The 26,621-nt window shown below is 44.7% G+C and overlaps 1 protein-coding gene across 6 annotated transcripts in view; it reads left to right on the plus strand.

Annotated features, from left to right (window-relative positions):
* Positions 1 to 26,621, plus strand: part of SLC22A23 (solute carrier family 22 member 23) — a 181,903-nt gene that overhangs the window by 92,013 nt on the left and 63,269 nt on the right. For 2 of the 6 annotated variants that reach the window (XM_042985841.1, XM_042985842.1), the window contains exon 4: positions 18,272 to 18,387. The exons of 3 other annotated variants lie outside the window; for them this stretch is intronic. In XM_042985841.1, the coding sequence (XP_042841775.1) occupies positions 18,272 to 18,384 (113 nt within the window). In that variant the 3' untranslated portion in view covers positions 18,385 to 18,387. Of the gene's footprint in view, positions 1 to 18,271; positions 18,388 to 26,621 lie in introns of those variants that run through there. One more of the 6 variants, XM_042985846.1, reaches the window with a different exon arrangement.

The raw sequence follows: 26,621 nt of genomic DNA on the forward strand, positions 1-26,621 counted from the left end.
CTCCCCAGGCATAGCACCACTGCATCATCTTTGCTGCATAAGTAGACAGGATGCATTCATTATGCACAACCATCCTTCTGTTTTCCCTTATTCACCGTTATTCAGTGTTTTCCCTGGGTCAGGAGCTGGGCATGGGACATTGAGTAAGAAATGTCTCTAAACTCAAGGAGATGTTAATTTGGTTTAAAAAAAAAAAAAAAGACACTAAGTTTCGATTTATGACATGGTTTTAGATATTGTTTTGATACTTAAAACAATTCTTTTTAATCTTTATTTTTTCGAAGGGGGAGGGGCAGAGAGAGAAAGAGACACAAAATCTGAAGCAGGTTCCAGGCTCTGAGCTGTCAGCACAGAGCCGGATGCAGGGATCAAACTTAAGAGCCACGAGTTCGTGACCTGAGCCGAAGTTGGACACTTAACTGACTGAGCCACCCAGGAGCCCCTTGTTTTCATATTTAGAAAGGCATAAACAACACAACATACGGAGTTGAGTTTTTGAAATAGTTGAGATCTGTGGCTAGTACAGTGTGTAAAAAGCTGGGGGAAACACACCTACTCTGTGCTTGAAGTCATTGTTTCATGATAATTGACAAAGGACTAGTCTGTGTAACATTACTGAACCACATGTGTTTACATATGAAAGCTGTCTGGATAATTATTAGCGAACACTTTACTGAGGCTATGACAAGTCCTCCTAGCTGGTTGTTTGCACTGGGGGTTTTACAGTGCATTTGACCTTCGCTTAAGGTAAGGGAGGGTTTGTTTGGCAAAAACAGTGATAAATATTCCCATGGCATTTCAGAGCTGCCGGATTTTTGAGACTGGTAATGTGAGGTGGGCACTGCACCGAATGGAGCTTTTCCTACAGTGCCTGCCTCGTTCGTGTCTTATTTCTCGTTCTGTTTTGGTTTTCTCTTCTAGGCTGCATTGCTAGATTGTCTGCTTCAAGGTTGGGTGTGTGGTCTCGGCTGCTTTTCCCCCCAGGTGTGTTTTCCCCAGCTTTTTACACACTGTACTAGCCACAGACCTCAACTAGTTCAAAAACTCAACTCCATACATTGTGCTGGGGCTCGCCACAGTGGTTGGAATCTAGAAACCTCTCTTGGAGACACTACTTGGCATCAGTGTGCCCATGAACTGACCTTCCAAAGGGCCATTTCCTATGTTAGAGATGGGAATAGTACTTCACGTCCCTATTTATAGGATTTGGTGAGGGCCTAGGAGGTAACACCTCCAAAAGTGCTTTGAAGGGCTTGGGTGTAACTGGACACCTTATTATGTGTGGTTGTTGGTATCCAAAGCCAAGGGTCCAAGCCAGCCAGTCCTTACACCACAGGTAGGAGGGAGATGGCCCGGCTACAACAAAGCTCCCGACTTGAGAAGAGAGGTTGCACACCTGGCCTCCCAGCTCAGTGCTAAAATAAACATGCCCGTGTCTTGAGCTGAAGATTTGCCCAGAGAAATAGAAAGGCCCCATGTGTAGTAGCTAAGTTTAGGGTCAGCTGCATTTGCAGAAGCAGAGGAGGAAGTGAGGGGCTGCCGGGATCACTCCCCAGAGGTTTTACTTTCCTTGAGAAGGTTGGCGCCCCCCCCCCCCAGCCCCACCCCGCCCTATGGGGGTATGGCCCTTTACCCTTGCAGGCAATTAGGTTGGGTTTAATACACTATTTTATGATCCATCCGGTTCTGTGAGCTGTTTAGTTGCTCACCATCTCCTTCTGAACAGTCCCTGTAGCCCCTGGTCCACATGCCAAGGGCTGACAGGCTTAGGGAAGGCACTCAGAAGAAGCATGTGTGCTTTGATTTCTTCTATCATTATTAATGATGAACTAATTCTGACATCAGGTATCTACCCGCCCACTCCCCAGACTCAGAAACAAAGCTTTATTAGCGTAGTCTGACCCTCTTGCCCCACATCTTCCTCTTCCCCACCATTTCCAGAAGTTTTGCGTTGCTCTTTATCATCCCTGTGAATTTCCTTTGGTTTTTACTAACATCTCTACTCACCCTGCCACCTAGTGCTCTCTAGAACGCTGGAGGGTACTGTTTTGCCCTTTTTAAAAGCTCAAAATAAGTGATAATCATACTGTATTTGTTCTTCTGAACTCCCACCCCCCCCCCCCCCGCCTTTTTTTTCCTTTTTGAACACTCAGTTTTATGTTTGGGAGGTCCCTACATGTCGACAGGGGTAGAAGGGATGAACTGGAATAGTACCAGTTTTGATAGTTGGGGCTGATTCAGGATTGAACAAGACTTAGACCCTCCCTTAAGAAATAGCACAGGAGTGAAGTAGATGAGCCAGGAAATAATGTGGTTCTGTTTCGTCTGTCTTAAAGTTAAAGTTTGGAAATTTGTCTTTCTCCTAGTTTTTAAGTTCAAAGCCTTCTACCACACATAATAAGTTCATCTCTCTCCTCTGATACTCTTACTTCAGATTTTCAGTTTGAAGATAAGACAATTGATAGTTAGGGCCTCTCTGTTCATCCTATTTCACAATGTAAAGATGAAGAGATTCTAGTCCATACTGGGGAGTGAGATGATTTTTTTGATTGGCGAGGGCAGTAACCACCAAAGGAGGGGACCGTTTCCAAGCTGCTGGAGGACAAGAACCCCAAGATAAGGATTTAAATACCAACATGCTGTAGAGGTATTGAAGCAATGTGTTGTTTGTTTGTTTCATTTTTGTGAACTCATTAATAGAAGCCTCCATATTTTTCCTGTTTCCTGTTTAAAGAAAATCATGGAGCACAAAGGCATTCAAATACTTCATGCTTTTAGGGACAGAATCAATGCTGTAACCCTCTGACCCTCAGATCATTGCTTTTCTATTACACCATCTCACCCACCCATGAACTGACAAAGCCACCATCTTAATTGACGTGGAAGGACAATTACTAATTGAAGGAGATGACATTGAATTATGAGATTCAGCAACCAATTACAAGGTAACTTGGCTCAGCGTATTACCTTCCCCATTATAGACATTCACTAATTATTTGATTGATTAGTAGGAAATTAGAGATGGTGTTGTTAATTGAAATCTAAGCAACCCCTCCAACTTCTTGTCTTCCCCCTAAGGCTCTTAATGGGCATCTACTAAAAAACAGAGCATGTTTCAATTTATGCTGTAGTTTATCCACTAACAAATGGCTCACCCATCATTTATTGAGTGCCTGCTGGATGCTGGGGCTCTAAAGATGAAAAGATACTGTCCTGACATTGAGGTGCATGGTCTCTAGTATGACTATGGCATCTGACCATGGTACAGTGTTCGCTGTGACGGAGGCACATACTGAATGCAGTGGAGATATCAGAGAAGGACAATCTCAATCTTTCCGAGATTTTCTTTCCTTCACTTAATTCGCCTTTAGGTAAAGGTGTTGTTTAACAAAAGCCAAGAGAAGGGGGAGTCTCTGAGTACCCTTATTTACTAGCTTTTTGGCAAATGTACATTTCCTGCTGATTTTACCATGGAGTCTTCTTGAAAGGAGTATCTGTGCCTCTGTGGGGAAAGGATCATTCTGTCATGCTAAGCTGTCTGTGTGTTTCTGGCTTGGAAGTTTCTCCCAGCCTTTCTTGGGGCTCTTGTCTGGGACTTGCCAACTCTAAGGAATAAATACCTATGATTGTCATTGAAATTCACACAAGCCATTCAAGTCTGCCAGTGAGGTTTACCTAATCAGGAACTAATCAGTCACTCCTGGGAACACATCCGAGAATTCAGTCAACCTGCCCAAGGAGTGGTATTTTTTCCCACTGTCTTCCTAGAAAAGCAAAGCAGCCCACCCCCAGAAGATCTAGAAAACTGTCTGGCTAGGATTTGGAAGGAGCCTCTGCATGTGGCTTCTTTGGTACTGTCATGTTCAGAGCTAGGGTCCTGGGAAACATTCGCCAGTGGAAGAGAGGGGTCCGCCCCTACTAAGAAAGGGGCTGCAGGGGCTCCTTGAGTCGAGGCCCTTGGGGAAGCATTCCTGGAAGGAGAACTCACAGGAACACGTTGGAGTGGCAGTGGGAGGGACACAAAGAACTTGTCAGAGCTTCTGTAAGAAGAAGAGGAAGCTCCCCCACAACCTCCCCACCCCCTTCCCCACCCCACCGCCCACCTGGGAGAGTAACACTTGGTCCATTTGGTGATTTGGGGACCAAATACTAGCAGTTCTAGTCTTTTTGTTTTCATTTGAACTTTTTTCCTGATGGCTATACCTATATGATTTTTTTAAGGGTAATAGACACCTAATTCAGAGCAGTAGGGTGTTTCAAAACCAAGGGTCTCAGCGTTCTCAACTGGGTATGATCCAGGCCACTTGACCTGAGAGATTTTGAGGAGACACGGGCTGTTGTATAAACTAAAACAGCCACAGAAAAGGGTAAATTTGGCAACTTGAGAGGCTTGGGGAAGGGAGGCACCTCTTAATTGGAGTTCTGGCTGCAGTGTGGGGAATCGAACAGACAGAGCCTCTCTGTTTTTGTTCATTTATTGGAGAACAAGGTTTCAGTTCCGGCAGCCAGGTAAAGCCCCTAGTCATATGTGTTTTGCAGCACTCTGCTGTCTCTTCTTCCAAAAGATAAAGGTTATTCTTTTGGGCACAAGCAATTCTTATATGTAATTTTAGATTAAGCAGAGTTTTGGCAAGTCTTGGCTTCACCTGATGTATTGTGGGACAGTCAATATTTGTACAGTAATTATATTGACTTACCGCCTTCCTTTTTAAGTAAGACTTTTTGCCCTGCTTCTCAGCAACAAAGTTCTCTTGAAAGCAAGCCAGTCATCAGGGGTTGGTTCTGTTCACAGCAGGAAGGTCAGGTGGGCTATCTAATGTTCTCCCAGATGTTTGCACTGCTCTCAACACATCCGCATGTCGGACCCGAATGAGTTTCCAAAGTGTTGTGCAAGCTGAGGTTTTGCTATGTGCTTTCCCTTCTCAGCAAAAACCTCTCACTCGGATTAATGACAGAATTGTAGTCTTTTCTTTTACCACTGGTAAGCAGCACTAATCGTTCTCAGAAGTCACAGAAACTTGCTGCTAAGACATTGGCAGTTTTCACATGATGTGAGAATATGATTTAAGGACACAGGTGATTCCTTTTTCCATGATTCCGGTGAGTCCCCGTAGAGACTTCTGATTTATAGGTGGAAAAGTGAGACTCAGATGGAAACAAAGGGCAAAGCCTGTAGAAATTAAACCTTTGCAGCGAGCTTTCTTCAAACCCTTTTGTTGTAAACCATTGTTATCGTTGAAGCTTGACACTCTAGCGCACTCCTGGTCTCTCACTGTGTGTGTGTGTGTGTGTGTGTGTGTGTGTGTGTGTGTGTGTGTGTGTGTGTTTAGTTTTTCCCTGGCAGGGTACAAAGACAAGAGACACTTTTCCTTTCATAACTGCCCTTCTCTGTGGTCCCTGTAGGCCCAGGTTTGTTCTTTGCCTTTCTTGCCCACCTTCCAGCAGAGGGAGGCTGGAGAAAGCTTCCCCCTCCACTCTGATCTCACCCATCTGGGAAGGAGCAGCCCTGCCAGGTGGGCCTTGGGCGATCATCAACCCTGAGCATTCCTTCCTGCTCTCCTGTTTGCCAGGCCACGAGGGAACCAGGGCTGCCTCAGGGGGATCCCACCATCTGCAGAGCACGGGACAGGCCTTGGCATTGTTTTCCTTATTCCTTAATCCTGCCCAGGTAGGGGAATGCATATCTAATGAGAATACATTAGAGCCTTGGTCTCCTGACTCTGTCCAAAAGGAAGCAGCAAGTCTCCTTGGCTACCATTTTGGTACCAAATAGCAGAAATATGGCCTCCCTTAGGCCAGCTGCTATGGGAAGTGGGGGGGTTTGGGAGAGAGGTGGTGAATCTTCAAAGTGGCCAGTGGTACGTTCTCGGGCTGAAGCTGGGACAGGCAAAGAGGAGAGGTTTTTAGAGTTGCTGGGGTTGGGTGGGAATGGAGGTCGGGGAAGAAAGGGCCATTTATTCAGCCGCAGTGACTGCTCATTAGTTCTGACTATACACACTTGGCGAAGGCTGCACACGGGCCTCGCATTCTCAGACAAAACCCCAGGGTTTGTCATCCATTGCCCACCTCAGCCATCCCACCCCCATAAAATCTTGAGATTTCTTTCTGCCAGTGATGAGTGATAACATCAGATTACTTTTCCCTTCACCTTTTCCTTCTCCCCTCCTTTTTTCTACTCCAAGAGGCTAAATCCCCAGCATTTTCCACCATACTCTGATTACACTGGACAAAGAACCATGGGCTGTGATGCTAACAGGGAGATTTCTTTTCTATGCCGTGTGAGCCTCACAAAAGCTGAGGCTTTAGCTGTGGGGCCTCCCTAGCTCTCACTTTCTTTCCTGTAATTCTATACAAATGGCATTAGCCTTTTACGATGCCTTTGTTTGCAACTATTCTGAGGGTACTTTTCAGCTGACATTGGTTTCCTGAATTTTAAGTGAACTTTGTTCTAATCAGCCTGGTGGTATTTCTTGTAGAGGAAATGCAGGCTCATGATTTGTAAGTTACTAAAATGCAAAAGGGATTGCTTTTTAAAAATCTTTCTCTCCCACCACAAATTAAATGCCTCAATAAGAGAAGAGCATTAAAAATTAAAACGCCCTTTGACGATGCTAGCTCATTGCTCTCGGAATACGTGAGCATGGCCATCTCCCCCACACCCTGAGAAATTCCATTTGTGTTATCTCTGATATGAAGATAGCTCAGCCTCCTTGAGGACTCTGTTCTCATAATAAAAATCATTATTTGCTTTCTTCAAGTGATATTACTGATTTTTCTGTTACAAGCTGAAGTAAAACTAGAACGTCTTAGCTCTGAAAACCAATTTGACAAATTAATCAGATAATCCAGTCTGCACCTATCATAGCCTTAGAACACATGTCAGCAAACTTTTTCCGTAAAAGGTCAAAAACTCAGTACATCAGGCCACCTGGGCTGTACAGGCTATGTTACGGCCACTCAGCACCAATGTTCTGGTGTGAAAGCAGCCACAGACAATCTGCAAGTGAATGAAAGTGGCTGTGTTCCAATAAAACGTTGTTGGCAGACACTAAAATGTGAATTTCACATAAATTTCACACAAGAAATATTATTCTTCTTTGGTTGTTTTGAACCACTTGAAAATGTAAAAACCATTCTTAGCTCACACGCTGAATAAAAATAGGCAGCAGGCTGTGCAAAAACAGGCTGCGGGCAGCATTTGGCCCACAGGTCATAGTTTTCTGAGCTCTACTTGACATTTGATCTTAGCCAAAAGGCCAAGTGATGATTCTGAATCCTATTCTAAAGCCATATTTTATTTTATTTTTATTTCTTTAATGTTTATTTTATTTATTTTGAGAGAGAGAGAGGTAGAGTGCCAGCAGAGGAGGGCCAGAGACAGAAGGAAAGAGAGAGAATCCCAAGCAGGCTCCAAGCCACCAGCGCACAGCCTGGCACGGGGCTCAAACTCACAAATGGTGAGATGTTGACCTGAGCTGAAATCAAGTCAAAGGCTTAACCGGCTGAGCCACTCAGGTGCCTTCTAAAGCTGTATTTTCAAACTACAGTTCAGAACGCATCAGTCAAGGGGAGCCTGGGTGGCTCAGTCGGTTGAGCATCCAACTTCGGCTCAGGTCAAGATCTCCCGGCTGGTGGGTTCAGCCCTGTGTCGGGCTCTGTGCTGACAGCTCAGAGCCTGGAGCCTGCTTCAGATTCTGTGTCTCCCCTCTCTGCCACTTCCCTGCTCATGCTCTATGTGTGTGTTTCTCTCTCAAAAATAAACATTAAAAGAAAAAAAAATTTTTAATGCATCTGTGGGTTATGAAGTCCATTTGGGGGGTCCTCTCAGCATCTTAAAAGAAAAAGAAAAGGATTTAGTGCATCACACATAGTAAGAGTTAAATGTACTGGGTCACTGTGTTGAGCTTTCAGAAAGAATTTTATGTTAGCCGTGGCCCTCCCCATCCCCAGACTTTGTATACCCCAAGGAACATAAAGAGTCAGAATCAACAGAGTGCTCAGGTTGTTAGCCAACAAGAGGGACAGAAGCTAGTGTGGTCACCTTCCTTCATGTGTCAGAGCAGTCAAGACTTAACATCGATTTTCTCTCCTAGATCTGTAGTTGGAGAGAGATAACAGCAACAAGCAAATATCTATGCTTATGATATTAGGTTGGTTGGGGCACTGCACATGAAAGAAATTGCCTACTTTCATGCTTTGCTTCTTTCTAAGCAGTTCTAAGAATCCTTCTTTAGCTCTCTGCTCTTCTGCCGCCCCAGACTCTGTGATATTTAAAGCATTTGGTTGGATATTCAGTATTCTTCACCAAACAGAAACACAATTGTGTGTGGGAAGAGGGATGGTGCATTTTAATCTGATAAAAACAACTTATGCCAACCATAACTGTTAGCCTAACTGCAAGCCAGGCTGTGAGGAGGTGGAGGAGGAGGAAGCAAGGAATATTTGGGCACTATAATAATTCCGGGCCCACAGGGGATGCCCTGGAGGTCATTCACATCCTAGAGAAGGTTCCGGGAACTCCAGGGGCCCTAGGGCTCTCTGGGACTGTGGCTTTGCATTCTGGTGGTCAGGGTCGGTCAGGCTGAAGAGTGTTCCAGCCGGTAAGATGGGGGAGGGGGCAGGAGAGATGGACCATTAGTTTCCTGCCTCTCAGACCCGTTCTAGAAAATGAGAGTGGGGAGGAAGAAGAAAAAGTGAGGGATAGAAACATGTCTGGAAACTGAACAGTGTGAAGCTTCAGCTCAGCCCTGTGCTTCCTGGTGCTTGGGGACGGCCTTCCTAGAGGGCTCTGGGCCTTCTCAGCTCTGTAGGCCTCCACAGAGAGGACATAATAGGAGCAGGGAGAATAGCCCTGAGGCCAGCTGGATGCTTCTGGCCAATGAGTGGGAAACACTCCATCTAGGAGCTGTTGGGAGGAGAGGAGTTGCTGGCTGAAGCACAAGGAGAGTCATGCTTCCGTGTTCTCTGGGTGAGACGATGCTTTGTGGCTTTCTTATTTACCCAAGGGGAGAAATGTTTACTCTTCTGAAGGGATAATGAAAGATTAGCCTCTATTTCCAGGGTGGTGATGAAGGTTGAAGTATAGGGTAGAAGGGAAGAGTGTCGGATGCTTCCCCTTCAGAACAAAGACTCTAACTGACACCAGATGTCTTCTCCCCTGCCCTGACCTTTGGGTAACTGCTTCTGACCTGTAGGTTGGCTGGGAGGGATTATCTCCTCATGGTCAAGGACCCTTGTTGTAAGGTCCTTGATCAGGGAATCTTCCCTAGGTGGAAGGTGTGAAGTCCCCTGTCCCCCGTGCAGTTTGTCCGTTGGATTTGGAGTGAGTAGACATGTAGTGAGGTGTCTAGCCTCAGATGTTGGGCAGGCAGGTCCTGGGAGTAGAGGAAAGCTTCACAACCAGCTCAGTATCTGAAACATGGTGGACACTCAAGGAATTGCTGAGTTAGTAAATGCAGAATGGCAGGGTGTGTCGTTCTGTCAACAGGGCCAGTGTCCTATATGGATGGGACAGATGGGAGCCAGCAAACCAGGCAGTGGCCCGCCTCAATACAGAATCATGAGAGAGGAAGATGAATAAAATACAGATTGGTATTGTCATTCGAAGCAAATGGCCACAAATCAGCCAGAGTACACCCTTGCAGATGTAGGCAGGTAAAATGGAAGCTCATGGAAAATAGAACCCCTGCTCCAGGGAAGATGGTGGTTGGGCTTTGCTTTAAAGTTAGGACCCCGTCATTTGGAGTAGTTGTACTGGGCAGTGGTCAGAAAGCAACTTCCTCCCTCCCTTCCCCACTTCCTTCCTTCCACAAGCACAGAACACCTGTAATGTTCAGGAGGATTAGAGATACAGTATTAAAGATGTGATATGGTATGCTCTTAGGTCTAGGACAGGATGGAGATCTATATCTGATTATACAGATAATCAGCCCCCCAGGTGGGACAAGTGCTATGAAGGAGGACTTTAGGGTGACTTAAAGTAACACAGAAGAACTGATTTTAGGTAAGGGGACAGAGGGAAAAAAAAGGCTCTCTGAGGACATGTCACCCTCACAGGGACCTCGAGGGCTAGCAAGGGGAAAGACAGGAGAAGAGCATCTGGGCAGAGGCTTCAAGCCCAGATGTCCTGTGGGTAGGAGAGCAGAGTAGCCCAGCATGGGGACAGGCAGAGAGGGAGAAGATGTGGCCTGGGGACGGCTGGGAGAATGAGGACAGTGTCAGGAAGAATCACCAGGTCTCCAGCATGAGCTGTGAGCAGGTATAGGTGCTTCTTTTTTTTTTTTTTTTTTTTTTTAATTTTTTTTTAACGTTTTATTTATTTTTGAGACAGAGAGAGACAGAGCATGAATGGGGGAGGGCCAGAGAGAGAGGGAGACACAGAATCTGAAACAGGCTCCAGGCTCTGAGCTGTCAGCACAGAGCCCGATGCGGGGCTCAAACTCACGGACCACGAGATCATGACCTGAGCCGAAGTCGGCCGCTTAACCGACTGAGCCACCCAGGCGCCCCAAGTATAGGTGCTTCTTACTGAGGACGGGAAGCTGGAGGAGAAACAGTGTGGGAGATCCGGGAGACCCAAACAGAGATCCAAGCCCTTGGGGAGTTCATGCCGTGGTTGGGTCTTGCTTCCTGTTAGGTGGGGAAATGACCAGGTGTTTCTGCTGCAGTTGGATTCCATACTCTACATACAGTTCTGCTATTAGAAGTAAGATCTGGGGAAGCTCAGACATTAGCAGGTACAGCACTTAAATCAGTCAACCAACTGACCTTTATCCGGGGCTGGGTCAGTTTTTACTATATCATGGGGGACTGCCAGGAAGTAAGAGAGGAGGACCTGACCCTGATGCAAGTTAAGATGCATTTTAGGAGCTAAATACATATACATATAAGATAAAATGACCATACAAAATGGGAAGAAGCTAGGTGTCTGGCAGTGAAGAAATGGGTAGGGTCATTAATGGTGTAGACATCAGTCACACCTCACACACTCACGAAACACCATATTTTAGGGGAATATTTAATGACTTGAGAAAATGTTTACAATGTCATGCTAAATAAAGAAAGCAAACTTATAGCCAATATCGTTTTTTTAAGTAACTCTTCAAAAGATAGAGAGGAAATGTTCTGGAATATCAACACTGGGCATTTGGATTACTGGTGATTCACTTAATGTAGACTTAACCTATATTTTCAAAATTTCCTGCATTGTTATGTGTCTTAATGTTTGAAGTTAAAATGTGAGTGTTGCTCTTTAAATGCTACAAGGGAACATGTGCCCTATGTCAAATGTATGTCCTGACCCCAGACAGTTTCACCAGGTCCTAGGACTCTAAGGTAGATCTTAGAAGGTGAGTAGCATTTGTCCTGGGGGTCAGCAAGGGCAGAATGTTTTTTGTAATGTTTATTTATTTTGAGAGAGAGAGAGCATGCGCATGTGCACACAAGCAGAGGAGGGCAGAGCTGGGGGGGGGGGCGGAGAGACAGAGAGGGAGGAAATCCCAAGCAGGCTCCATGCTCAGCATGGAGCCCCACACAGGGCTTGATCTCATGACTGTAAGATCATGACCTAAGCCAATGTCAAGAGTTGGACACTTAACTGACTGAGCCATCCAGGCATCCCCAGAATATTTCTAATGGGAGGACTGGGATTAGCAATGGCACCACAGAAAATAGACCAGAAGGCATCTGCAGGACAGCAAGGGAATGAGTACCGCTCAGTGCGCTACCTGGATGGTGGTGGGAAGGCACAGCTAGGAGAGTCACAGGAGGCGCTGGAATTCTAGCCACTATAGGAGTAGAATGCCAGCAGAAGGGTTTCAATAGCAACTTGATGGTTGAGGAATGATCTTGTAAGCTCTGTGGCAGATTTGGAGGGGGAGAAGAAGGGGACCCACCTGAGCTGGAGCAGTAGGACAGAAATGGGGAGGATAGTCAGATCTAAGATCTGTAGGGAGAAATCTTGCTGGATCCAAAGACAGAGTCCTGACAGGGGGAGGAAGAGGCCCCCAGCTCTCACCTGGGGTGGTGAAGGGGTGTGTATGCCATTAACAGATGTAAGAGGTCAGCAGAAGAGTTGACTTCTGTGGAGGAGGGCAGGGGCAATGGGCAATTTCGTTTCAGATGTTGAGTATTGGGTTTTCAACACGGCAGAAACTTGCAAGCTGAGAAGCAGAGATGTAGAGCTGGAACTTAGAGGGAAGACAGTGCTGGCAGGGCACAGTGACATCCTTCACGTACCAGAGGGGAGTCCGTGCCTCTAAAGGACAGCAGCCCATCTCTGGCTTTGAGCAGCTGGAGCACAGAAGAGGTTCAGTGGTACCAGGGTGAACTGCACCCAGGTTGTAAGTAGTCTCTGTGCCCAACATGGGTGTTGAACTCACAACCCCGAGATCAAGATTCCTGTGCTCCACCAACTGAGCCAGCCAGGCACCTGTGAAACACTTCACATGCTTGGATAGAAGCCCTTTAGTAGCCCAGGGCAGCTGACAGCAAGGCTGGGTTCCATGTCACTTCAGGGTCATGTGGTGTGTTCTCCAAAACCAAAGAAGCCTACTTTAGCATGCTTTAGAGAATAAAAGACCCCCAAATAAGGGAAAGGCTCATCTGTATGTATAGTAGGTTATAAATACAAAACAAGAACAAAACTGAAATCTGTTTACCATCAGGTAGGCAGTTCTTTTATAATGATTATTTGGGGGCAGAACAATTATTTGGGGTTTCTAAGCAATGGGAACGTATTACTGTCGTCAGCTGCTCAGATCACATGGACCATGCCACCTCACATTTGTGTGAATACAAGTCCCACTTCTTATCCTGGGAAAGATGGCATGTTTTTAGAAATCTAGGCTACGTGTACTTTCTTTATAATTTAAAAGTGAGTGGTTTCCTGCTAAGAAACTATTTTCTTCGGGTGAGTAAAGATGGATCGCACAAAACTAAACACGTGTCTTCGGATTTTTTTCTCCATCATTGAAGTCTCTGTGGCCATTGAAACCCTTCCGTGCTCATTCCCCAGATGCTGATGCCTGGATTCTCCTGGATTTGAGAACATAATAGAAGTGGCACTAAAGTAGAAGAGCATAAAGAATTCTGACCAAGCCATGCATTCATCACATTTGGATGAGGGACATATTTATTACAGACTTAGCAATGGATCTTTTGTCAAGTATTGGACGATAAAGAGCCATTTTCTTTGAATAATGGAAGCTTACTCAGTGAGGGGTCCCCTTGTTTCCTGACACTTAATATTTATTGAATGATTTACCAAGAGTACAGAGATGGCTGCCTCAGCCCAGGTTCCCAGAGCTGCCTAAAGACAAAGCAAAACAAAAACAAACAAACAAAACAGAGCTTCCTGTGAATTTGCTTATAGCTACACAAGCACCTTCATTCTGTTTTAAGGAGGCAGCTGGCAGATAGCTTGCAAGAAGCTTGTTCCTGAAGTTATTTATAAAGATCAAAGGTTATGATATTGAGGGAGGGGTATGTGATTGCATAATGATTAATTATTTCAATATGCTTAAAGTTTGAAATTGGTTCTTTTAAGATGTGCTGGCCATTTCTACCTCGAGAAGAAGGACCTTTATGAATCATTCCCTGCATTCAAATTAGTTTTGCTTTAACATTCAAAGAAACTCCAAACATTCTAGAATTGTTCTTAGTTGTCCAGGAAACTTAGAACCCCCATGCAGTCTGGTTCTAGAGTCCAGGCAGGATCTTAACCACAGAGTTGTGTCAAACACCATTGCTTGTATGCTTTGAACTCTTCAGTAGAGCATTTACTGGATTCATTTAAGGGGTCCAGGGGGGCTTCTATATCTGTTGTGTTTTATTTCTTATCCTCACTTAAGCAAAGGCGGAGAGGGAAGATGACAAATGGAAAGATTTGACCAAGCCAAATGTTGGACACCCAAATGTTTTCTATTATCTCTTATACTTTTTCCATTATACAGTTGACCCTTGAACAACACAGGTTTGAACTGTGTGAATCCACTTATACGTGTTTTTTTTTTTCCAATAAATACAATGCATTAATGTAAATGTATTTTCTCTTCCTTACTATTTTTTTAATAAAATTTTTTCTGTAGATTACTTTATGGTAGGAGTACAGTATATAATACATGTAACATAAAATGTGTGTTAATTAGGGGCTCCTGTGTGGCTCAGATAAGTGTCTAACTTTGGCTCAGGTCATGATCTTGTGGTTCATGGGTTCAAGTCCCACATCAGGCTCTGTGCTGACAGCTCAGAACCTGGAGCCTGCTTTGGATTCTGTATCTCCCTCTCTCTCTGCCCCTCCCCTGTTCACACTCCATCTCTCTCTGCTTCTCAAAAATAAATTAAAAACATTAAAAAAAATTTTTTTTAATGTGTGTTAATTTACTGCTTATGTTACCAGTGAACGATAAGCTACTGGTAGTTAAGTTTGGGGGAAGTCAAAAGTTATGTGTGGATTTTCAATTGCATGAGGGTGTCAGTTCCCCTAAATCCCTTATTGTTCAAGGATCGACTGTACTTGAAATATTTCATGATGTGAAAAAAATTCAAGTTCAATTTGGCCTTTGTATTTATATTTTCTTGCAAATGTCTTTACTTTGACACTTTAACATCAGAGTTTAGATCAGTGTTGTCTAATAGAATACTTGAAATGTGGCTAGTGCAACTGAACAACTACATTTTAAATTTTATTTAATTTCAAGTTTATTAAATTTAAGTTTAATTTCAACTTTATTAAATTTAAGTTTAATTTTAAATAGCCATATGTGGCTGCCATAGTGGACAGGTGCAGTTCTGGAAGAAAAATCTGCAAAAACCAGGATAGTCCTTCAGTGCTATCAGAGACTGGGCTGTATATTCTAATTTGTGAATCATTCCTTAGGAAAAAAAAAAAAAATCCTCTTAAAGGCTTATTAGGAATTAATGAACCAGTCTAAAATTTACCAAAGGAAATAATATCCTAAATATTTATAGAATGTAAGTTCCTTCCAGTGCCTTCTTGTACTTCTCCTTGTCCTTTTCCAGATGAAACCTCTTGTTCCCTTCCTGGTAAGAGCTACTCTCTAGCAGATACTAGTGTTTGACAAAGATTAGCTCTTCACTAGGTTTAACTGAATCCTAGTCCCTGAGGTCATCAATCAGTGTCATTATGTTTGGAAGCAGATGGACAATTCAAAAGCAACCTATGGTCCTTAGACATTTGACTGGTTGCTGAGTGTTTAATTATGTCTCGGCAAACACTGGCTAGAGCCCTCGTTGATAAGTGTAGTTTATTAAGGGCTGGTCTTGTTAACAGTCCTGGTGATAAATTGTGCTAGTCTTATTGAAAAGACATGACTAAAAGGAAGCTAGTGTGTTAGGAGGATGGGTTGTTTGCTTTGTTCTGAAAGGATAAATATGGTGTTTAAAATCAAAAGCTCTGAATTCTGGATATCATAAACCATATGACCTGAGGCCTAGTTGGTAACCAATCTCCTGGGACCACCCTGTAAAATGGGATTAATTCTTGTTTACATGACAAGAATATGGTTAGGACTAAATGCAGGGATGCAGCTGACTGTGTTTGCTAATGAAGGAGTCCAGAATATACCACTGTGGCATAAGGGTTATTTTGAGATGAAGACATTTGAGAATTGATAGATGCAGGACGAGGCTTTCTCTGTGCTCCCCTTACTGCCTGAAAGCAGATCCTTCCAAAAGAATTCAACTGTCATAAATCCTTCTTTAAGAGAAGCTTCCTGTACCAGAGAGAGGAGTGACCCTGTCACCAGAGATGAGAAATTGCTTAAATAGGCTTTACTAAAACAAACTTCGCCTTTCAATGCTTTCATTCATCTGTTTTGCAGTCATTTGCCACCATTTACTGTTTGTTAAAATCCTAACTCCCTCCCCATGTTAAGATGGTAGATAAGCCCCTAAATTCTAACCACTTCTTTGAGCCACCTTCTTTATGATCCCTTGCAAGCACACGTTCACCAACAAACTTTGTCTTTTCTCTTGCTAATCTTTTGTTGGTTTAATTTACAGTGCCCAGTGATTGAATCTAAGAGGATATATAAAAGTTTTTCCTCCCCAACACTAATAGGTGAAGGTGTTCTTTGTACAGTAGTGGTTTGTGATGGATGGAAAATCCCGGCAATTTTGCTGACACTTGATGACAAAAGTTCTCAAACTTTAATGTGCATCAGAACCTCTTGGGCCCCCTGTTAAACTCTGGCCTCTGGGGTTCTACCCCGAAAGTATCTTGATACTGTAGGTCTGGGCTTAGGGCCCCAGGGAAGTCTGATGCAGAGGGTTAAGGAACCCACACTTCAAGAAGCACTGTTTTCAGGGACCTCTGCATATAGGAAGATCAAAAAGTGTAGGCAATGACCCGGGATGGCCCAACCTTGCATGGTTTCTGGGCTGTACTTCATTCTGAATTTCCATTTTAAGTTTAGGGTTTGGTTTATTTCAGTTTGTTAGCTACGGTTAAATAACCAAAATTCAACGGAGTAAATTTTAAAGCTCTAGTTGGCTTTATTAATTGATTTGTGATGCAGGCAGCCTCCCATGTAGCAAGTAGAGGGCAGCTCCGATGAGTTGTACAAATTGGAAGGCTTATAGGAAGGAGAGTGGTACAGGGAAGAGATTAGCAAAATGAACAAAGAATTGTTGGGGCGCCTGGGTATCTCAGTCGGTTAAGCATCCAACTTCGGCTCAGGTCATGATCTCGCAGTCTGTGGGTTTGAGCCCCGCGTCAGGCTCTGTGCTGACAGCTCAGAGCCTGGAGCCTGTTTCAGATTCTGTGTCTCCCTCTTTCTCTGACCCTCCCCTGTTCATGCTCTCTCTCTCTCTCTCTCTCTCTGTCTCAAAAATAAATAAATGTTTAAAAAAAAATTTTTTTTAATAGAATAAAAAAAAAGAATTGTTTCAGGCAAGGTCACCTTCCCTTAGGGGGAAGTGCTGGGGGTCTTATTAGGTGGACTACTTCATCCTCCTTTGGGGGATGGAGAGGGCCCACGTGACTGATTGGTGTGACCAGAAAATTCCAGACTCAGTGGTGAAGAACACATTTCTGGGGGAGGTTGAAACTGCAATTAGGTTAGGTATTAAGGCCCAGTTTGGTGACTTGGCCTGGCAAAAATGACTCCATTTTGGGCCTGTGGTTTTCTTTTTAACACTACACAAAGACTTTTTGAAAGAGTTGAATTATGATAAGGAGATATATATCCTTGAAATATCAAACCATAACGAGTTGATTTGAAATTCAGAGCTCCACTGTAGCTGGGGCACAGGGATGTGGGAGCATCTGGCTCTGGGGGGTCCCAGATGGACTAGGTTCGGCCACTCACTGCTGACAAAATCCACAGGCAGAGAGATGAGGGGTCATGATGCAAGAAAGGAATTTATTTCCATGAGGCCAACACTGGGAGGACGTGGACTAGAGTCTCAAAGACTGTTGCCAAAGTACTGACAATCCTAGCAAGTTTAAGTCAGGAAGATGTGGGACAGAGATGGGCAGGTACGTGCAGGTGGGCCATGAAGGTCAGGTGGGGTGGCTGTGGGATCAGTCACAGGGGTCTTGATGGCTCAGGACAGCCCTTGATGCTCAAGGGGGTAGTTTTGGCTCCCACAGGGAACACGGTGTCTTCTGCCCCAGTTCAGAGATGAGCAGGAATGAAGAACTTAATCAGTTAGAAAGTACTGACAACAGAATGCAGGTGCCAAAGTCCTCTTTCATCAGCTTGAAACAAAATGGTCACTAAAAATAAGTTTTCACTCTGACACCCCTAGCACTTAAACCGACACTATTTACCTAAAGGAAGAAAATGCTAGCTTTGGAATTGTTAAATCTAGATGATCTTCCTACCTCCACAAGTCAGATTGCTTCCTGTCTCCCTGAACCAAAGTTTAGGTGCACCTGAGTGGCTCAGTCAGTTAAGCACCCAACTCTTGGTTTCGGCTCAGGTCATGATCTCATGGTTCGTGGGTTCGAGCCCCATGTCAGGTTCTGCAGCTGGCAGCACAGAGCCTTCTTGGGATTCTCTCTCTCTTCCCTCTCTCTCTGACCCTCCCCTGCTCTGTCTCTCTCAAAACAAATAAATAAACTTAAAATATATATATGTTTAATCACTTAGGCCCTAGGAATTGTTTATGAAATGAGAGAAGTACATGGAGATTAGTTATATGACTTAAAAAAAAAAACTGTTAACTTTTCTTTGAAAGTATTTACTTCAATTATTTATTTGGCATAAAGCACATCACTCGAATTTTATTTTTTTCCCCAAACCAGGCATGGGCTGGAGCTGTTCTCCATTTGTATTTCGTGGCCAAGCGGGGCTTCGGCTTCTCTCCCTCTGCCCCACCCCCAACTCTGGCAGGAAAGCCATGGCTTTGGTCTCATAGATGGTAAATGAATTGTTCACTTGGTTTCTGCTCTTTTGCCTCCTTCTCTTCTGTCAACTTTGTCAAAGGCAGCCCAGCATGAGTCAGGAGTGCTGGCTGAACATTTACCCCCAGAGTCTGGGAGTGTTTTGTGTGGTGGCATTTCCATGTGAATGTCGTCTGATACCACAGAAATGATTAACCAGGGACTGCTGCATCACCTCCAAAGTGCTGTAAATGGAATGGCTTCTTCTGTGTTTTTATGTCCTGGGCCGAAGAGACAGGGGGAGAGAGAACAAAACAAACCCACCAAAGGAGTTTTTCAGTGAGGTCGGACAGTTGTCTTACCAAACATGAGCATCAAGTGTGCCCTCGCAACTTCCAAATGGCCCCTTGGGCCATATAAAAGGTAGACTTCTGGAATAACATCTTTTGAACAACAAAAACAACAAATTTCTGTGGCGTAACTTTTCTAAACTTTAAATCCTTTGCATTTAAGGTTTTCCTCCCAACTCAATATGAGGGAATGCTTTCTGAGAAGCTCGTCCCACTGGGAAGAGCATTTGTGAATGGGCCAGCCTGTCTAAGGCATTAATGTGCAGAATATTTCTCTTCACAAAATAGTATGTGTTCTGAACATTTTTCTTTCAGAACCAAGCACTCGCAGGAGCCATATAATCCCTGACTTCACAGCAGGCCGTTTTCAATAGTATAAAATGATCGGAAGGCATTGTTGCGTGCAAAATGTGATTTTAATGACCATGTGCACACGGAAAATAAAAGACAGGCCTCCTGACCGCTCAGCTTTCCCCCTAAAGAAAGAATGTAGTGTGAAAAAACTGCCCTTTTAAACATAAATATTCCAGACCTATATTATCTCCATTTCTGCTTTTCCAACTACTAAATGTGTCTGTTCCAAGTGGATCTGCATCAAAATCCACAAATATCTTGGGGAGATCTCCCTGCTCTCCCATTTTCAGCACATTGTGGGGCTGTGTGTTCTCCGTCAACCCCTGTCTGTTTTCCATAAGAATTGCACTCTGTTGCTCTGTAAATTTGCTATGGCAATTGTCTCATCCTTTTTCACATAGGACCTTGGAAATCTTTTCTTTTTTCCCCCTTTACACAGTAGATCATTTATCAAGGCCTTTATATTGTGGTTAGAAATCCAGTCATTTTGGAAGTTGCCATTCTTATGCAAAAAGTCCCCAACTTTTGCAAGAGTTAGAGACTTTTATAAAAGTTCTTTTATATCATGGTTACCTGGAAGTAAAGGGACATTTTTGTCACAGCCTCTGTTATGGTTGTGAACAGGGCCCCTGGCCAGCCCACAGTCGAGCTGTGTCCTTGAATTATACTGATGTGCTATGTCAAGGGACTATCATTCATTTTCTTCAATTCTTGCTCCCATTCTTCCAGATGGTACCTATGATCATTTCATAAGAGAGACAGGAGTACGCGAAGTACCCTGCTTAATGCCACTCACTTGGTACCTAAGTGGAAGATGGAAAGTCCAACCAACTTCAAAGTTTCCATTCTCTCCACTGCCTTCTCCAGTCTGTCACGCTTGGATAAAACTGTTTTTGTAGGAGAGCCTATGGGGAAGCAAGAAAAAGAAGGTGGATTCTCGTGGATACAGTCATTTTTAATCCCATACATCTGTCTACATCAGGAGGCCAGCCTTTGGGCATATATCCGAAAGCAGTATGAGTTGGAAAGCTGAAGTTCTCACCCCAGGAGGCATGGGGCCAGGGCTCGGGAACTCAGCTGCACTGGGGAGTGGGCAGGAAACAAAAAGCTTTAGAGCAAAGCTTGACACAGTCTTTGAAGACGGATCATCATCTGTCTCCATCGAAGGCCTGTGCACACGGTGCTGTATTATTGGGTTAGGGATAGCATGGGGAGGGCAGGGGAAAGTATACTAGTTTTCTTTTTAATCAGAATTGGCGGGGAGTTTTAAGAGATGTGAAACCCTGATTGGCAGGCAGGAAGCTGGCATGGATTTGAGTTGTGATGGGAATAATAGCCACAGAGCCATTGTGTCACCTAAGGGATGACCGACTACCCTCTCCCTTGACCCTCCCTTTCTCTGTGTGTTCTCTTCACACCCCATCATGTGGCACTGCCACCACATCTCTTAGGTTTCAGCTTAGGGATTCATGTTCTCTATTAAGCCCTCCTGTACCCCCACTCCCTGCAGCTCTCCCCCTGAAGCCCCTACCTTGATATCTCTCTTGCCTCTTATTCTCTATCTTATCATTCTTGCTGGAATAGCACTCTGGGCTGGAAAGAGCCAATGTTCTCAGACAAAAGGAGAAAATTCAAACGTCTACATCTTCTTGTACAATTGAACACTTTTATTTTTGCACACACACTTTTCTTTCTCAACATTGTTCCTTTTTAATAATTATTACCAAAAAAAATCATCACACAATTATAAAATGTTACAATTTTAAGAATGCAGGGGCACCCAGGTGGCTAAGTCGATTAAACATCCGACCTTGGCTCACAGTTCATGATCTCACAGTTTGTAAGTTCAAGCCCCTCATTGGGCTCTGCAATGACAGTGTGGAGCCTGCTTGGGATTCTCTCTGCCTCTCTCTCTGCCCCTTCCCCACTAGCACTCTCTATCTCAAAATAAATAAAACTTAAAAGAATGCAACTGTAGGAGAGGAAAAGTCTTTTCCTTTACTCTCTTAGATTCAATTATCTGGGGCCGTGTAAGTTAAATTGACAAAAGGCAGATTAACAGGAGAAAAGACAAACAAATTTTATTTGATGTTAATATTGTAAGTTTTGTGTGTACGTAAGGTCTCACAGAAAATAAAGTGAAAACCCAAAGAAGCGTTAGCTCTGAGAGGTTATATATAATTTTAACAAGGGGCAATAATAGCAATAATATATGGAGATGGAGAGGTTACCTGCAAAAGAAAAAGGGTTTAGATTTCTAAGATTGGTCAGTTGTGGAGATGTAACTATGTGGGGGAAAGCAATGGGAGATAAGGGCAACTTCAGAGAGTTGTGTTATGAGGACTCTAGTTGGTGGCATCTCCAGTGACAAGAGTCATCTCGTTTCCTCATCCTGGAACAGGAAAGGGAAAGGGGGACACCTTCAGAAAAGCAAATGTATTGCCCTGCTTTAGGCAGAAAGGAGGAGGGCAGGGGCACCTGGGTGGCTCAGTGGGTTGAGTGACTTCGGCCCAGGTCATGATCTCGCAGTTCATGGGTTTGAGCCCCATGTCGGGCTCTGTGTTGACAACTGGGAGCCTGGAGCCTGCTTCCAATTCTGTGTCTCCCTCTCTCTCTGCCCTTCCCCTGCTTGTGTGCTCTCTTTCTCTCTTTCTTGCTCGGAAATAATAAATGAATAAATTTTACTTAAAAAAAAAAAAAAGGAAGGCCAAGAAGCTTTTCCTGTATCTGATGTTTCTCAGCTGCCTTTAGCTCAAAGCAGTTTTTCCACCAAAGTGGCATATCTTGGAGTGGCAAACTCAGATCTCCAACGTTCCTTTTACAAATGAGAAAACTAAGTGTCCAGGGGAGTGCTCGAGGGTCACTGAGGCAGAGCCGAGCCTGGGGCCTTGCTGGACCTTTCTCCCACTCTGGCTGTCTACACCCTTTGTAGAGCGCGTGCATACCAGCACACAGGGAATACTGACCCGAGTCCTGTGCCTTCCTCTCCTATTACCATTCCACTGGGACTCCACAGAGACCTGGGCTTCAAATCTGCCCCTTCCCTTCACCAGCTGTGTGTTTGTGAGCCAGTCAAGTAACTTTGCTGAGCCTCACATAAGAATGTTAACACCTAGGAGCACCTAGGTGGCTAGTCTGTTAAGCATCTGACTTCAGCTCAGGTCATGATCTTACTGTTTGTGGGTTCAAGCCCCACGTTAGGCTCTGTACTGACAGCTCAGAGCCTGGAGACTGCTTTTGGTTCTGTGTCTCCCTCTCTCTCTGCCCCTCCCCCGCTCACTCACACACGGTCTCTCTCTCTCTCAAAAATAAATAAACATTAAAAAAAAGAAAAGAATATTAACACCTACCTAAGAGGGGGGGTGTGCAGATGAAATTTAAACAAGATGTGTGTATAGTACCCCACCCCACTGCGCATGAATCTGTGTGCATTACTGAGCCTGTCGCAGCCTGTTCATTCATTGGCACAAAACAGATCATAATCACACACTTTCAAGTTTCCCTGCAAGAATACAAAGAAAAAAAAAATAAAAATACAAGGTGCCATGTGCAGTGACTGGCACATAGAAGCCCTCTGTAAATGGTACGTGTGTCCCCCACCCCCAGCACCACCGTAGGAGCTCAGTAAATATCCATCGGAAGCCCTAGTGGGGGAGGGGGAGATTCTCTAACAAATAGGCCTGCAAGCTCTTCTGTTGTAGAACAGCTTTGAGAAGCTCATCACATCTGTGTTTGGTGCAAAGAGCCCTCCCAGGCTCTACTCATGATGGATCCTCATGCCCTCACGTCAGTGTGCTTCTTAATAAAAAGCTACAGTCCTTAGTTTACCAGATTATCTGGCTCCTGTAGAAAATTGTGCCTCTCTCATTCCTGTGTTTTAAGTCAGCAGACACTTACTGAGCATCTGGCAGGTGCTGAATGCAATGCTAGATATGATGGAGGATGCAGAGAGGGGCAAGCATGCATTCTTCTCAAGGATCCTGCGTCCGCACAAGGGGAAGGCTGTGTAAGAGCTGCTAGAATGCACTGGCCGAGTGCTCTGGGGTCCAGAAGGAAGAGGTTGCATCTGGCTTGGCCGTCAGGGAAGGTGCAGAGACAGCTGGGCCTTAGAAGGTGGGTAGACAGAGGCATGGCAGCTGGGAAGGGCAAGGGTGGAGGGCACAGTGTTAAGGCTTGGAATGGCCTGATTTGCCCGGCATATTGAGTTATGCGGGGAGAGCAGAGAATGAGAGAGAAATGCGCCAGGAAGGCGAAATCAGAGAGAACTGTCAACAGCATGCTCAGAATTTGGACTTGACTGGGCATTTTCAGTAATAGTGAAATATAACGGAACCATGCTTTAGGGTCAGTAGTCTATCAGCACTCTCAGATGAATTTAGGGGAGAACCTTCCTGAGAAGCTATTGTAACAGTCCAAGTGAGAAACAACACGGGTAGCAGAGGAATCGTGCCATGGAGACTCTGTCTTCTGCCTCCAACTACCTGGAGTGGATGGCCAGGAGGACATTCTGGGAGCATTTGCCATCTGCCGAGTTGAGTGACTTGCACATCTCTGTGTGTGCACTCTCCATAGCTTCCAAGAGCCACCTGTAGGAGACGGCAGAGCAGTACTTGAACATAGTGCTCCCCCAGGGGCTGGCTTGGAGTCTGCTGTGTTATAATCTCCTACGTCCTAGAGCTGGAGGGACAGACAGAGTCCCCCCAGGAGAGACAAGCACCTGACTTCCAGGAGAGAAGAAGCGCACACTCCCTGTTGGAAAGGCGAGGCCCCTGACTAAGGTTTAAGAGGATGAATGGTTGCCTCGAGGCCATACCACTGTAATTGGGGTCACTGTAGGGCAATACCCAGTGGAGTAAACTTGAGTCTGGCTGTGGAAGAGTTTGGCAAACTGGTGGGGGATTTAAGCTGAGGAGTATTCTGTTACTTGAAGCTTATAAAGATGTTACTCAGCATCTATTAACTGAGCCCGCACTGTGCATGCAGCAGGACATGGGTGTGATGAACACCGTGTGACCTTTGGAGTTCCCTAGATTGGACTTCAGAGCCGTGCCCTGTGAGGCTTTGTTCCCTCTTGGGACGAGAGGCTTTGCCACAGAGGAGGCGTTGTCTCACAATTTCCCAGGCAGGACTTGGCCAAGAACTAGTGCTCTGTAGTGTCAAATTCCTCACCTCCCCTCCCTCAACCCACATACAAGAAATTCAGAGTCAAACACCAAGTAGAGCAAACTGTCAGAAACAAGATGGCAGGGGTGCCTGGGTGGCTCAGTCAGTTAAGCGTCCGACTCTTGGTTGCAGCTCAGGTCATGATCTCACAGTTTTTGAGTTCAAGTCTCGCACTGGGCTCTGCGTTGTCGGTGCAGAGCCTGCTTGGGATCCTTCCTCCTTCTCTCTGCCCGACCTACCGTGCTAGTGCTCTCTCTCTTTCTCTCAAAATAAATAAATAAACTTAAAAAAGAAGAAGAACAACAACAACAACAAAACAAAACAAACAAGATGGCCCTGGGGCAAGATGGCAGTGGAACTTAGAACATCTCAGAACATCTTAGAACATCTCACACTCACTTCTGCTGAGAATACTGCACTTGGTTTGGGAGGAAAACCACTTGTTACTCCTTCTGGCCAGTATATGCCCTCACCACAGATCTAGTTCTTGAAAATCCCTTCCCAGTTGCTGGCCTGATCTGACCCTTTGTTTAGTTGGTTGATGTTCTTAGGTTGAATTGAGTACAAGGGGGTTTTCCAGTTTGGTGGAGGGGGAGAGAGCTAATTTTAACTGGCATGTGGCACGTCAAGTTTAATTTTTGTTTTTATTGTAATCTCCATTTAAAAATAAACCAGAAGCAATCCAAGTGACTTGTATTCTCCAGAAGCGAGGCAGTAAAGCCCAGAGAGTCCCCGGCTTGGAATTCATGTTTGCTTTTGCTACCAGCTAACTCCGTGACCTTATTTTCCCCTTGAATAAAACGAGCAGTTTGGGTGAGGTTCAGTGGCTGCAGGCTGCCAGTGAGTGGCCAGACCCTGACCCTAGGTATGTTTTGTGTGACCCAGACAGTGTTTTATTTTCTAATTGAATTTAAAGGTCTTTAAATGGGTGAGCACTGGGTGATTTGCCACAGGCCCCACCCCCCCATGCCAGGTCAGTTTCGCACGTTTCTTATCTGCCTGGCATTTGACTCCAGCAGCACTGGTGGGTGTTCTCTGAGTTTCCTTTCATCTGAAATAGACTAAGAGTTGAATTTCTTTGCAACACCAGGTCTTTTGTGCCTCTGCCTGCCTTGCCCTTTGGGCATTGGAAGAACTGTTTTCTTCAATAGGGAAAATAAATCACATGTCTGGTGATAGGAAAAAAGCAAGCATCCAGTCTTGCCACAGCCAGTGGGCCAACAGGTATTATAAGTTGTAAGGTAGCTTTGTTTTGTTTTATTTTTTTTTTAATGTTTATTTATTTATTTATTTTTGAGAAAGAGAGAAATAGAGCATGAGTGGGGGAGGGACAGAGAGAGACTAAGAGAGAGACAGAGAATCTCAAGCAGGCTCCACACTGTCTAATGCAGGGCTTGAACTCACAAACTGTGAAATCATGACCTGAGCTGAAATCAAGAGTTGGCCACTTAACCAACTGAGCCACCCAGGTGTCCCGGTTTTAATATGCTAATGCTACAAAGGAAGAGTCAGTTGTGAGATCTCAGGCTTGAGGTGTATAAAACTTTGCCTACGTTGTTCAGAGCACTGGCTTGCAAAGTGTGGTCCCTGAACCTGTAGCATCTGTAATACCTGGGAATTTATTAGAAATGTAGATACTGGGACCCTGAATCCAAATCCCCAGACGTGGGACCCAGAAATCTGTGTTTTGTCACCTTGAAAATAGAATGATAAAATAGTACCTACCTCATAGGCTGATTAGGAGGATAAAATGATATAATATTTGTAAAGTCCACTACAATAGTTCTTAAAGTTAGCAGAATCACTATAGGGTTTGTTAACACAGATTACTGGACTCAACCCCAGATTCTGATTTGCTCAGTCGTCTGGAGAAAGGCCCTAAAATTTGTGTGTCCATCATGGTCCCAAGTGATGCTGATGCTGCTGGTCTGGGTCCACATTTGAGAACCAGCCTTTTTATAGACACTCTCACCCGGGTGATAAGTCATCAAGGAGAACTGGGGGAGTAAGGATTGCTATTCAGTATAAGCTGGTCAGGCAGAAAGCTTCCCTGATGAGGTGACGCTTGGACACAGACCCAAAGGAAGGGAGGACAGACCGCTGTGACTCTAGGGAGGGTGCTCCAAGCACAGGGGACAGACAGAAGTGCAGCAAAAGGCCAGTGTAGCCAAAGTGGCATGATGGAGGGGGAAAGTTGCAGATGAGGAGGTCTGAGGGGTGAGGGAGGGGTGGAGATCACATGAGGTCTTGAGTTATTGTGAAAGGCGTTGTTTTGCTCTGAGTGCAGTGGGAAGGTGACATGACGGGTGAAATTATCCATCACCCAGAGTGATCATGATTATATACTGCTGCCTCTTCTGAATTAACTATATTTCTGGGTGAAGAAATAGACCTCGTTGGTGAAT

The sequence above is a fragment of the Panthera tigris genome, chromosome B2 (assembly GCF_018350195.1).
Source record: "Panthera tigris isolate Pti1 chromosome B2, P.tigris_Pti1_mat1.1, whole genome shotgun sequence".
Lineage (NCBI taxonomy): Eukaryota > Metazoa > Chordata > Mammalia > Carnivora > Felidae > Panthera > Panthera tigris.